Source organism: Centruroides vittatus, unplaced genomic scaffold (genome assembly GCF_030686945.1).
Source record: "Centruroides vittatus isolate TY-2023 unplaced genomic scaffold, ASM3068694v2 scaffold_1444, whole genome shotgun sequence".
Taxonomy (NCBI): Eukaryota; Metazoa; Arthropoda; class Arachnida; order Scorpiones; family Buthidae; genus Centruroides; species Centruroides vittatus.
The window spans coordinates 901,786-916,413 of NW_027122679.1; the positions used below are offsets into that span (position 1 = coordinate 901,786).

The window sequence follows — 14,628 nt, forward strand, 5'->3', positions numbered from 1 at the left end:
CATCTCGAGGTCCCAAAACTCTGCCGGAAGATGGAGTTGGGAAAATATACGGATTGCGGCCCGCTGTCGTGTTTCCATCCCAATCGACAAATTATTTTGTGTTCCCGCAAAATTGTTCTTTACCTATAAATTCCCTCTGTCTGTCTAGGAGTGGATGGCCCCGATTAACTATAAAACGTGCTTTCCGATTTGTACCGAAAATTCTTAATTGCAATTCAAAAATTTTCTCCCGAAAGGAGTTAAATAGATAACGGAATGACTCCATTGCCAACAGAAAAAGTATAAAGACCGGCTGGCCGAGCGGTCGAGGTGCAACCTACCGCTCTGAGGGAACGGAGATCGAATCCGGACGGGTCGATAAATCCCCAGAAGTTTTTCGAGGGGTGGGCCGTCGGGATACGTCGAGCCCCTTCCCTCACCACCCGGCCACTCTATTGTGAGCCTGCCGAATTCGTCATGGGCTTGCTATAAAAAAAAGGCCCTCTTAGTGACCACAGAGCGAAAAGAGCGGGGGGAAAAAGGAAACGTATGATGTACGGGGCCAAGCCACTACTAATTTGAGGCGGGGAGCATAAATTTTAAATTAAATAAATTAAAAATACGATTAAAAATTACAGCCCGACATTGTGACCACGTCGAGATAAATAATTGCCATTTAAATATAAAAAGTTGTTATACCAACAAATGTACAAAGTATTTTTTTCTCGTAAATGATTTTTATTATTTGAATCATTAAAATTTAAAGAAATTATTCGTAAAATTCAGAAATTTTTCATTTTGATTTGCCGAAACGAAGCGTTATATCTATTCAAAATTCTTCGTTTAAATTTTCGTCCACGTCTTTTTTAAATGTCTTCGCGACGGTCTCGATTTAGCCACATTTTTTTACTGGGCGACGTAGTCCCACAACGGACGCACTACCGACACCAACGAATCGTAGACTCCCCAGATCCAAAACAACAATAACACTCGGCGAAATAACCATGGTAGGCGACGCTCAACCATCTTGTCAAAGAGCGGATAAGCAAGCAAACAAGCATTTTTCAGTGCACATCGAATGACTTTCGTACAAACACGGGTTTTTTTGTTGGCATTTTCGGCGGCCTCTTCGCATGCTGTCCTGTGCTCGCGTAGTCTGGATAACAGAGTTGTTTCTCCACACACATGGCAGATGGCGTACTGTGTGGCCATGATTTTCTCCATTTGCTTTACTCGATCGTCTCTCTTTTTAATTCTGCGTATCGGAGACACACACACCGGACAGGCTTTGGTGATTTTTCTGGAACTCTCGATACACTCCTTGCAATACATATGGCCGCACGTCAGGATGACCGGGTCGATGTAAACATCCAAACAAATTGGACATTGGACGTCGAACATATCTAATTCCATTTTTGCCATTTTTCGATGTAGTTTTATAACAATTGGCCAGATATTATTATTGTACAATACAAATTGCTTGGATTGTCTATTCGTTCAATTATTTCGTACCCAATCATTTTGACAAGACTATGTCTCGTCTCTAAAATCGCGCTGCTGTCAACGGCTGCACGCCTTAGAGCAGGCTTGGCCAACCCAAATTGTTTCGCGGGCCACTTTGATCACGCGTAACATTACGGTGGGCCACAATTTAGGCAAACACGCTTTTAAAAAAGTAAAACCAAGAGTTCGTACTCGTACTTGTGCATTGTAACAATGATACATGCAAATTTTCATTTATTTAATTGTTTTGGCATGCACATAACGGGAAACAAAAGTTTTGATAGATATATAATATCGCTTAGCGGGCCACACAATTTAACGTGACGGGCCGCGGGTTGGCCAGGCCTGCCTTAGAGGGATGGAGTACATGTCAGGAGTTGCAATTTGGCACAGAGTACTTAGTGCCCAAATCATGCGCACACAAAATGAACCAGATTTGTAGGTAGTCAGGGCACCGAGAACCGGGTCAAAATAAAATACAGACTGTTTCTACAAACAGGGCGAGTGCATGCGTTGCTCGCACTCTCCGACTCAGTCTCGTCCCAAGAATGGCTTCGCCGTTTTACTTGTTTAATTTAGATGTTATACTTATTAATTTTACATCCTTCTTATACAAGAAATGCATTTTCGTGTCGAAGTGGTCTTATTAAGTCCCGTTTAGCCTAATAACGCTAACAAAATTTCCTACAAATCGCGGGGCAGACAAACACAAAATTATATTTTCCTATTTTTATTTATTTTTTTAAATTTTATTGAAGGTCTGCCCCAGCTGTCAGACTCGTAGAAATTCGTTCCGAATGTCTTTTTGAATCGAAAAACGAGGATGTTTATTCACAAAGGCGCAGTGGCAACATTTAATGGGTACAGTTGAGACACGAGTTTCACAGTTTCATGAGACACGAGACACGAGTTTCACCCGTGTGTGTAACTCGATCCTGGTTATGCTGATATTCGGGAACTCGCTTTTTGTTAATGCAAATACGTTGTCCTGCGCGTTATTTTTGATATAGAGGGGAAACTAAAAATCGGTCCTCGCTGGTAAGATGCTTATTTGAACGTGGGTCCCTCCAAAATACACACGCGGAATTTTTTTCCGTTTGTTTTTTTTTGGGGGTTTGGTGGGTTTCGAAATGTCCAGTAGGCCATTTTATAAACAGAAAATCTTTTTCTATTAATCCTTTTTACCTAAACAAAAATATCGGACATGTAAAATAATTGACAATTTAGAAGACTATCAATTTTTCCTTGAGAGTTTTCTTTAGCGACGATAAATTCGGCTCTTGGAAGCCACACCCACAAGACGTAAACTGTATTATTGTTTTCTACAAATCGCTTCGGAGCGCCATGCTTATCTTGGCAAAAGAAAATTCCTAAGAAAAAATCGGAAAGCAAAAATTTGACTTCTAAACTGTCATAAGTTTTTTCTTGGTGCAATTATTTTACATCTCTGGTGTTTTTGTTTGGATTAGTAACTTACATCTTTGGATTAGTACTGTATACATCTCGAGACTAAATTTTGCAATTTCAAATATCTTAAACTCGTGCCAAATTTGGCCCGGTAGGACTCGCTCTTACATTTAATGCAGGGGTTCCCGGGTTTCCCCGGATAAAACCATCAAATGCGGGTAATTGGTTGCAGGTTCGCACCGGGGTGTTTGTGTGGAGTTTTCTGGATTTTCTTCACGTTTGTATAACCTGAACAAGGGCAGGTTTCTTGTTGCCCAGGTATGACGTTGTCACCACCTCATCAAACTAACCCGACCTTTTTCGTGTATCAACCCTTGTATGTATTGATATAGGTGATATTTAAAAATTCTTGAAAATATTTTCACCTGACTGTATTGCTGAATTATTTAGATAATTATCTATGTATGACGTACAATATGTACTAATTTGCTAGTCGACTCCATTAGGAAGACTGCTTTAAATGAAATTGGCTTCATACTACAGTAAATGTGGAAGTTTGGGTTCCGTGCTTCCTCTACCAAATAAAGTGATGGGCAAGAAGTTAGATGGAGAGTTCTGTCCATAACAATTTAATTCAAAACCTGTACAAGATTTTTACAATTTTTTAACAAAAGACAGCTACAGGCACTATTGGTATAGCAGAATCAGATTTAGAGTGAAAAATTATTTTTGTTACATTATTTTGGTAAAGATCCTGTAGAACTAATTAAAAACAGTAATAATTTAAACTTAACAATATCACTCTGTTTAACAGAATTAAACATTTCTGATTACATAAATTAGTGTCTATTACTTGTTAGGATATTTAGATTACTAAATATCCTAACATACAGACAAATGATTTGAAAAATAAAATTTGTGCAACTAATACTTCAACATCCACATATAAATATGTCTCCTAATATTCAAAAGCTTGACTAGATGCAATTTGACCTAAGTCGGCCAATAATCCACTTTGACGATTTGATTAACGAAACAAAATTTTCCACTTCCGACCGTAAACAATTACGGCAAAACTACAACTATTGTCATCCAAAAGTAAACTTAACGCTCGGTGCCACGAAACAAATTCGTCTATTACTAAATATATTCTAATTCTAACGGCACCAAATATAGCAAACACTTGCTCAATCGTATAATAAAGTCTCTTTTGAAATTAAAAAATTAATATACCTAAAATTGTTTAAACAAACGACTACTTTTGTTGGGGTTGAAATGATTGTCACCGTATGGCTTCCACAAAAGAAGAATTCGTGCGCTAGTTACGAGAATGAACGGGTAATTTGAACGTAATTTGTTGGGAGACTACGAAGTTTATATACAGAGAAGCTTCTTAATTGTGTAGCTGCCAAAATTTTTTTCCTTCTGCAGATAAGTCTGCAAGTTTATGAGGATGTGGCATTTACATGAGGCAATGAACCCAAATGGATACTTCAATACTGTGTTAAGTCTCTTGTGTCATAAATGTTCTTCATTTAGGCATTCTAATATATTTCTTCCTATGTTATGATTATTTTGATACTAACATGATATTGGGAGAATGAACGAGTGATGATTTTTCTAAACCAGCAATGCCTTTTACTAGACTTTTGCGGGTCGACTAAATTTTGGCAGGAAGAGACCGAACTTTGATTCCATTCCGTTGAAGGTAGCCAGAGCCAGACGGTAGCCTCCGATGTGATCCGGATTGTGAGAACGTATTTCGCCGGTCTGAACCGGAACTTTGCCTTGCGATCCAGTAGGTCTCCTGTTGCAAATATTTATTATAGTTTATAACTGTATGAAGTAGTAAAAATACATTTTGGTAAGAGAAAAATATTTTACCTGCCACCAAAATCGATAAAGAACAATCTCTGCAAAATTTCGTACGTCAACAGAGTAAAACCAAACTGGGGTGCAGAACGTAACACACGTGCTGAAAAATTTCAAATGTTAAACGTACTTTGTTAAGTATGACAAAATCTGGCTGTGGCATACTTTACCATAAAATCTGCAAGTTCATTTTTAAGCATAAATGGCAAATTTACTATTTTGCTAATTCTGTTAATGAAATTAATTATAACTACAATTCTAGCAAGTAAATGAATAAGCTTTCAAAATAAACGCATTAACATTATCAGAAACTAAATCTACTTTTGTAATAGAATATTAATTGTTAAAATTAATCTACTAAGCATTTTATAAAAGTATTCACATAAAACTGAGCAAGCTCAACTTATACCCAATCCGCCTTTCCAAAAAGCACTACCACCTTCTTCTTTCCATATCTTACGGACTGCATCAAATACACCATTATAAGTCGTCTGACCTTTTCTAGCTTGAACTTGCAGTCTAGTTTTGATTACGTCGGCTGGAGTTACCAAATAGGCAGCAGGAACACCTAGAAAATAAGGTTTACGGTCAGGGATGTTACTGATCGAATATTACTTGCACACGACTGACATAAAATATTACCCGCAACGCATGCCGACAGCAACAGAGAGCCGGCACCGTTGTGTCCGTTCTCGTCGGCAAAAGTCAATTTCGAATGAGCGTAAACAGGGAAGTAGATGGCAGAAAAAGGAATGTCACGAAGAAAACAGGCTCTGGCACCCTAATTAAGTGACCAAAATTCATGATTTACAAATTAATTTAAATTATTAAAATTTAATGACTAACCTCTCTTACCTTATATAAACCTATTAGTCCAAGATCTTTAATGACTGAAATTGCACTGACTTTATGAGTTACTGCTATTTCCCCTGCAACTTGCAACCTAATTTTCACTATTTCTAAAGGATTTGTGAACATTACTTGAGATGCACCAGCCTAGAAAAAAGATATAAATTTTATCTGCAAGCATTGAGTAAGTTTACAAATTATTATTACTAGAAATTTTTGACCATATTAGAGTTTTCTTCATTAGGATGATATCAGCAGAACTGAATTTAATAGAAATGAAGTACTTACGCAGCCTCCAGCTAAAATTTCATGTAGGAGCGTTATTTCACCTTTTTCATTTGTCATTTTGTCACGAACAAAATCATTCATCTACAAACAACAAAGATGTGATATTTATTAGGCAAAAGAAATGAAAAATATAGCATTTTTGTAGTAAAATATTAATTTAATAGTTAAATTTGTTTTGAAAGTTAAACATTCAGCTTAAAAATCTGCACAAGAACAAACACTTAGAAGCATTAACTGTAATTTTTTTATGTTCTTTGCCTTGACAGTCTATTAACATTGTTAAAATCCACACAAAGAATTCAAAAATAAATTCATAACATTTTCAAGTAACAAATTTTAATGACAAGATTTAATGTTTGTTGAGCTAAATGTAGTATCTTTATATATAACAAGAATCCTTAAACTTAAGAATATCATTGATATTCTCATTCATTCTTTTCTCTTACTTCAATTGTTTTAGATGTGTTCATTAAATGATGTCTGGAGTTATCATTGCAATGGCTGCTTGAAATCCTATTGCTTAGGTGTTGGAGATCTCTAAACATTTCAATAATTAAATTCAATAATTAAAACCAATGGGATCGGTATATTCAATAATGACTAAAAATAAAAAAATTATTCTCAGTTAAAAACAAGTAAAAAATACTCGATCTACTTCGAAGACCATACAAGTCAAAAAAGGCAAACAAATGACAAGAAACAAATTAAACTTTCATCATTACTAATGCTTTTATTCTATAAATGATATATTCCAAATGCATTTTGCCTCTCTAGTAGGCCTCATCAGTGAATACATCAAGTTAGCAATTGCTGTTCTTGTTTTATATCCAGCAACTTTTCCCAGCATGCATCAACATCCATCCCAGTATTTAGATTAAGTACATTTGCATATGCGGCGATGCAAAAACGTTCAACAATTCTTCTTTCAATACAATTTTCTATTTTATACAATATTTTAGTATTTTCTCTATTTATGTTACAATCAAATTCACTACAATGCAAGTACCATGCCGCTTCCATCCTTCCCAATCTGATGGCCGCCTCACATTCCTTTATTCTCAACTCCAGCCTTCTTCCAGTTTCTCCAAGTACAAGATTTCGACAAGTACATGACATTCTGTATACAACACCTACATATCTAATGGTCTTCAAATCTTCCCACAAAAAATGCATATTAGTGCAAGATCCAGGTGAATGGTTTGTCCCTTCCAATTAGAATTGGAAGCCCGGACTCCGAGAAGACCGGGGTGGTGATACTGAGTAGTGTCATTAAGTGACATCACAGTGTACTTGTTTCGCTTAACAAACGATCAGCAAAAAATGCAATACTGAACATTGCAGTATTCTTGTTATAAACAAAAGTTTTGTTGGCTACTATTGTTTACTGAAAGGTTGGTGCGAGCTACCTTTTGAGTCTAGACGACTATCGAATATATACTTAATCTTGCCTATGTTTCAATAAAAATTTATTACTTTCATTTTTAAAACTATATTGTAAATATAATGTCTATATAATTAACAAATATAAATATATATTATAGTTATATCTAAATATATAAAATTACTTGTCCTGACTGACTGACTGATTCATCGTTGCCGAGAGCAAACCGCTGAACCTAGAGGTGAAATTTGGTACACAGTTAGGGTATGTCATGAAAGCGCACACTAAGAAGGGATTTTCCGAAATTCCCCCGCAGGGGAGAGGGAGAGCATTAAGGCTTAAACATGAAGAATGATTTCTACTGTACTATTTTAGATGCAATTTTTTGTTTTCAACTACATTTAGTCTTCATTGAGTACATAGGTGTATTAAATTGATAACATTTCAGACATTGTTATATATTCCTATTTTTTAACCAAATGTTTGAACAGTTTTAAATTCAAATTTGTTATTGCATATTGGTTCAATTATAGAACAATTGTAAATGTTCCAGAAAACTGATCAAATTGAAAACAGTTTGTTTGGTTCTCAGAAATTCTCCATCATTCTCAGTGGTAGGTGTTATATAACAATTACTATGGTTGTTGAAATACTGAATATAAATGGTGTTTTCTTGCAAAATCCACACAGGTGAAGTTGCGGGTAACAGCTAGTATGTATGTATGTATGTATATATATATATATAATTGAAATTGTAAAACTTCAATTTTTATTCTCCATGTTAAGAAAATTTATAAAAGTAATAGATAACCTCAAGTGAAGTTTCATCTGTGACTCCATGTGGTGCTAATATCATGTGATGAAAACAGGAAGGGAAGATCCTCATTTCTGATTGGTTGATTTTCATTATTGGTGACGCATGTACAATGTTGCAATTTGTCTGTTCATCTTAAGGTGAACGACTGCATACAAACCTAACAAGAATGGTAAAGGTGTAGTTGAGTATCGCTCTAGGCTGAATGTTCATTAAAGATGATCATTGATGTTAAGTAGCTGAAATCTTTTCACACCAACTATCATTGTGACTGTTCACAGTATTGCCTCCCAAATCTCCAACACCTTACCATTGCAATAGCTGCTGCTACCCTATCCAGACATGGCACAAGATCAAATACCATTTCAATGTCTACTGAGCAACAAATGAAGTGCACAAAATCCTACCAAATTAAAAAATTTCCTGAAATTTTTCTTAACATTTTAACAGTTGAATACTATTAAATGCAAGTTTTTGAAATCTGGGTGTTCTTCTTTTGATGACCTTATATATTTAATTCATATTTGTTTCAGCAAGCAATAATAATAATGTTGTCGACTGAAAATATTAATTACAAATCTTTTTTAAATATTAATTTTTTGCAAGATTTTCAATATACTAAATATGTTATATAACCATATTTTTGATTTACGATACTAAAAATCAATATGGAAAATTTTTTCAAAAACTGACATTGTTATTTATGATATCTAAATTATCAATATAAAATAATACATACAGTTAATTTAATGGCCTTTTCTGGACACACACCTACAAGCTGTGGCATTAAACCCCTGTAGAGGCCAAAAATACCTTCATGTCTTATAACCTTTTTAGCACAGTCTATACTGTTTTTATACATTAGCTCCCCAATGTACGAACCGGTCCGCTGATTCTGCATTCTTGTTTTCACGAGATCGATTGGGTAAACTACAGTAGCACCAGCAGCTAATGGGGAAAAATACAGATATTTAAGATTTATTGAGAGTTGTTATAAATTAAGAATAATTTATAGTATATTAAATTATAAAAGTAATTTCTTATTGTTTTTCTTCAGAAACCTATATTTTAACATTCATGTATAAAGAAGCAGAATTGATTTTTCTAAACAAAATTTTAATAACAGCTGTTGGGTGTGAATTCCTTATAATTCCTGCAATTCTTGTCCAATCCAGATGAAATTTTGTTTACATTTGTTTTATGTTCTGACAGAAAGTATAGGCTACTTATTTTGCAGAAATATTAGCTATAGAATAAATGTTTTATTGATTTTGGATCGGTGATCACACTTACGTTGCAGTGATGTCAGTGACCTCACTTAGTTCATACTTGACAAGGAAATTTTCCTGAAGTTGCAATTTTAAATATTTTGGCAAATGGCATATTTTAAACTTACTTCATTAAATTTAAAATTTACACTGTAAAAATGATAGCTGCATCATGTCACTTCTATAACAATTTTTAAAAAATCTTTCCATAATGACCATAACATTCGATTATCTAATCAGAAGTAACAATCTAACAAGCACATTGTTCAAAAAGTGCTATCGTTCATCTAACTAATGTACTGTACATACAATTTATCTTTGTTTTAGCCATTTCTTAATTCTGCATTGATTTGTCAAGGGCCACAGAAACAGCATCATAACATCAATCATCGAAATAATATTAAGGTGTCTATTACTAAGGGAACACAGTAAGGAAATATTTTAAAAGACAATAGTGTGTTTACTCAGAATGTAGTGTATAAAGAAATTTTATAAAGAAAGATTTTAATATAAAGGCCTAAATCTGTTTGTATGTGTAAGTGAATTCTCTATAACTCCTCCTATTTTGTCCACTCCAGATAAAATTTCATTTTGTTCCTCTTTATGTTACAACAGATATTTTTACAAATTAAGTAGTTATACTATTAGCAACTCTTCTTGAATTTCTTGAAATATCTACTCCTCTCAATTCTTCAATCTCTACTTTCTCATAACAATTATTTTGTCATGCTTGACGGGGGAATTTCTAGTATTACAATAATGGTACAAGTTAATGGAACCTTTAGCACCTTGTAGAATTATTTCCTCTTGTCTGAATGTGTGTGATACAGGCAGGCACTTTTTGCTATCCTATGACAAATTTGCCCACAAATGTTACAATTGCTGTTGTAGATACCTCACACTTGTAAATGATCAAAACTGCAGTTCCACTAGGTCCCACAAATGTTCAATGGGCAACAAATACAGAAACTGGACAGGTTAAGGAAATGTGGAACATGACTGAGACATTTTTAGAAAACACTAGCTGTGTGCAGATAAGAATCCCTATTGTGAAAGACAACACAAGAACAGAACAGTTTCTGTTTATACCATAGTGCCATTGATGTCCTCTGTACCATTAGTAATGGTGACCAACTATCATGTGAGATGGCTTCCCATGCTACCATACACCCTTTCAACTGCAATTTGAAGCTGGTGCAATATAATGTTGAATTTGTGCCACACCACAACTGCTTGAGCACTTTTTCTCCAGAATAAAGCATGTAACTGTAATAACATGCACCACTAGGCAGCACGTTTTACAATGCGCACAAAATATGAAAAATCAAGTATATATTTACATTAAATGTCTGGTATGATACTTGGAGTAAGCAAGTTCTTGATCCTGTACTCATCATCAACAATAACAATGGACAATAACAATCACTATCTTAGCATCCTACACATGATGGTAGATGAATGACTTGATTTGTCATTGGTTATGTCATATCAGCAGGATGGCATGCCAGTGCATCAGTGAATCAGAGTGGTTTCACAACCTATGGATAAGACAACACAGTACTGTTCTATAGCCAGACCTGAGCCTGCTGGATTTTTCCTGTAGAGTCACTTAAAAGCATTTGTTTATGGACACATACCCCAGCAGTGCCACAAGGTATGCTACTTGTCACCCAAAACACCACTCACAACCATCTACATTGGTAATATAAATTTAAACAAATAGAAACACTATAGCAAAATAAATCTTTTAATTACACATTGTTGGTTCTTTTCCTTTTGCTGAGATTTTTTGTATGTTACGCTAAGTCTCATTAAAATGATTCCCTTAATTATCCTTTTGCTTAGAGGAGAAAAGGCAAATTTGTGTATTGCCTTGGAATTGCCATGTGGTTTATATGCCCCTTTTTTCAGTGAAATAATTAATTTTACTAGAAACATCACGGTGGAACTAATACATCATATGCTTATATTCATAAAATGTTAAAAAGATCTCTTTTGTATCTGGATAAATGTTAAAATGAACACTTTGTATAACAAAATAATTAAGAAAAATATCTGACCCCACAACTCTTCCCAGTTCTGAGTCAGAAACAAATTTGTTGCTAGAGGAGTTAGTGGTAAAATGGACAAACAATAAATCTTTTTTTTTTATTACATACTTTATATTAGCAGTTAACATTTCTGTTAGGAGCTTATCTTTGCATTATAGAATGATTCCCTACTTCATAACCTTTCTTTAATTATTGTTGATATTATTTACAGAAATTTATATTCAAATGCATTCACTGCTAGCTGATTCTAAACTTTTATTGTCAATCATATAAAACTTCTAATATGACTGGTTAAATCTAGTGTTTTTGAATACTATAATCACAGATGGAAAAAATATTGTATTTCAGTGTCTGATTGAAAATGATGATGGTGATGATAATGAAAAGTTCTGTGAAAAAGGTAAGTTTTTTCAGTGTTGAGAGGAATGACTGACGATTCACCTGGTAGTGATGAAATTCCATTCTGAATTGATATAATCAAAATATATTTTAAATTATTTAGAAGTGGGAGGAGGAGTTGGTGGCTTGTTCTACAGACTCCACAAGCCTGAAAAATATCTCATTTTCATGTCTCTATAACTCCTCCTATATAATAAAGATACATATCTTTATTATACAATGTTTAATATGCCACTAAAAATAGATTGAGTGTGTTTCAAGAAAATAACAAATCTCAACAGATTAATGTTGAAAATATATTTAATTAAACTTCTAGATCAGCAATTCTCAACCTTCTTAGCTTCACGACCCCCTCCCCACCCAAAGAAATAATAACAGTAAGTCTTACTATTACTAATTGAACTTTGACTAATTTTCATTTAGTGAACTGTTTAGGGAAAATGTTGCCACTGCTAAGTTACCAGTTAAGATTCATGACCAGCTCAATTGAAATGTCCGCCGACAAAACTCTACAACTGCAATTTATATCTGAAGATTTAAATATGTTTTGGCTTGCTCATCGACATGAATATAGAAAGCTCACAGAAGCATTGAAAATATTAATCCCTTTTGCCACGTCTTAGCTCTGTGAAAAGGGTTTTTCGTCTATGGTTGCGCTAAAAACTAAATACGGGAATCGTTTTTTATCACTCGAAAACAATTTGCTTTTGTGTTTTTCTAACGTAGATCCACATACGGAGAAAATTTTAAATGAAAAACAAATGCAACCATCACATTAATTTCTTTTCTTTACATGTGTACTTATTGTAAGTAAAATGTCTATAATAAATGATTTCTTCTCATAAAATGATTTCATTATTGTTTCGCGACCCCCAGGTTGAGAAACGCTGTTCTAGATTAATTTACTAACTACAATTTCAACATAATTTCAATGTATTATTAAGCTGTTTATTATAAACTAAAAATTTTTCTTAGAAACCTACCTCCAGCAAAAGAGCCTAAAATGAATCTGTAAAGACTTTCAAAAATTTGTATTACTACACCTCTATCAGCAGGACTCTAGAAAATAGTAATTAAAATTTATTTCTTGCAGTTAACAAAATTTAAATAATAAAAATAAAATAAAAACTACTAACTTCCACAGCCTTCATCTCTGCAAGAGGCCTGGAGAGAAATTTTGTTGGACGATATGGAGCAATAACTTCTAGGTCTTCATAAGTGACGCGACTGAAAAATGTTACAGTCAACAAACTATCATCAACTAATGTAATATAATTTATTAGGAAATATTGAATTTTGTCTATTTACAATCCTAAAAAACATTTTAAATTGAAAATAATTACAAAAATTTGATTTAAAAATTTCAATTTTATAACTAATTAACTTCTATTTGCATTTATTATTTAAGTTTTAATATCTAGGAAAATTATTATTAATATCTGCTGGTAAAAATATCTAACTTTTGAATATATTTTTAATTTTATCGTCGTTTAAAAATAAAAGATAATGGAGAAAGTATTCTTGTAATCAATCTAAATTATTACTAACACTGGTCAGACTATACTAAATGTTTGTAAAAGATTTCAAAAATTGTTGTAATAACTTTATACAAAGTTGATAAAAACATCCAAACTTAAGTTAAATTAATGATATCTATTGCTGTGCTTATTTAGACAACATTAAATGTGCTAAATGTGCATATATTTATTTAATTTTTAACAGCAGGATCAAAAATTGTAATTAAATATTTAGCTGAAAACCATTTTTAAAAATTTTAGCAATCAAAAAACAATATTTAAATATTTTATTTCAGGCATTGTTATTTTATCAAAAATTTGAGATTTAAATACCTTACTTGTGGCAGTAAATGAACTTGCATTCCATGCACACTTATTGTAAATGATAAGAAAAACAATTATTTGCCTTTATCTTAAAGTATACGAAAAAATTATATTTTTCTTCCAGGTCTGACTTATGGATATTGTATAACTAAAAAACTTTTCTAAAACATTGTGTTAACAATGAATAAAAAAGATTACAGTTAAAAAGGTAAAAAGAAATCAATTTGCAGAGAAAAACTTTTTATTTACTTTAACAAACCCAAATGCATTTCGCCTCTTATGAAAGGCCTCTTCGGTAGGTTTGACTGTACATAGTTCATATTCCGACCTCATAGGCCTTTCATAAGAGGCGAAATGCATTTGGGTTTGTTAAAGTAAATAAAAAGTTTTTCTCTGCAAATTGATTTCTTTTTACCTTTTTAACTGTAATCTTTTTTATTCATTGTTAACACAATGTTTTAGAAAAGTTTTTTAGTTATACAATATCCATAAGTCAGACCTGGAAGAAAAATATAATTTTTTCGTATACTTTAAGATAAAGAAGAATAGAAAGTCTGACTCCATCATTTTTTTTTATAATTATTTTGAGAATTATTTGCAATTTGTCAAGAACTTTTTATTAAACAAAATACTCCACTGAGCTATGCTCTACAACAAAAATTGACAAACACACACACACACACACACTGTAACAGACATCTTGATGTATTCTTGAAAACAACATTTCACTCAAAACATACAGGCAATAAATTTATATATGCCCTGCAAGTGCAGGGCATATATAATTTTGCTTGGCTGGACATAGACATGCAAATTTTTGGCTTCTTTGTGTGCTTTGCATAATTGTTAATTTGTAAACAAAGGTCAGTATAAATCAGCGCTGTTTCTGCATTGTTCAGAACTTGAAAAAATGACAAGAAAAAGGTTAGAATTGCCAGTACAGTACATAAGCAGATCCTCCAGAAATGGAGTGGCT

The 14,628-nt window shown here is 33.3% G+C and overlaps 2 protein-coding genes across 3 annotated transcripts in view; both read right to left on the minus strand.

Annotated features, from left to right (window-relative positions):
* Positions 1-885: 885 nt before the first annotated feature.
* LOC136987049 (E3 ubiquitin-protein ligase RNF114-like) lies at positions 886-1,401 on the minus strand. The gene has a single exon (XM_067284686.1). It carries the CDS (start codon positions 1,399-1,401, stop codon positions 886-888), a length of 516 nt encoding a protein of 171 aa, XP_067140787.1.
* A 2,089-nt stretch (positions 1,402-3,490) lies between these two features.
* The window catches only part of LOC136987082 (calcium-binding mitochondrial carrier protein Aralar1-like), a 42,669-nt gene continuing 31,531 nt past the window's right edge, over positions 3,491-14,628 (minus strand). For both annotated transcript variants that reach the window (XM_067284742.1, XM_067284741.1), the window contains 9 exons: positions 12,948-13,038; positions 12,795-12,870; positions 8,833-9,041; positions 5,899-5,979; positions 5,617-5,757; positions 5,404-5,542; positions 5,171-5,329; positions 4,774-4,864; positions 3,491-4,696 (listed from right to left, as the gene is read on the minus strand). In XM_067284742.1, coding sequence (XP_067140843.1) covers positions 4,531-4,696; positions 4,774-4,864; positions 5,171-5,329; positions 5,404-5,542; positions 5,617-5,757; positions 5,899-5,979; positions 8,833-9,041; positions 12,795-12,870; positions 12,948-13,038 — 1,153 coding nt within the window. In that variant the 3' untranslated portion in view covers positions 3,491-4,530. The remainder of the gene's footprint in view (positions 4,697-4,773; positions 4,865-5,170; positions 5,330-5,403; positions 5,543-5,616; positions 5,758-5,898; positions 5,980-8,832; positions 9,042-12,794; positions 12,871-12,947; positions 13,039-14,628) is intronic.

What these genes read in the sequence shown, in the direction of transcription:
- LOC136987049 (XM_067284686.1), bottom strand. Translation starts at nt 1,401, where the DNA reads ATGGCAAAAATGGAATTAGATATGTTCGACGTCCAATGTCCAATTTGT.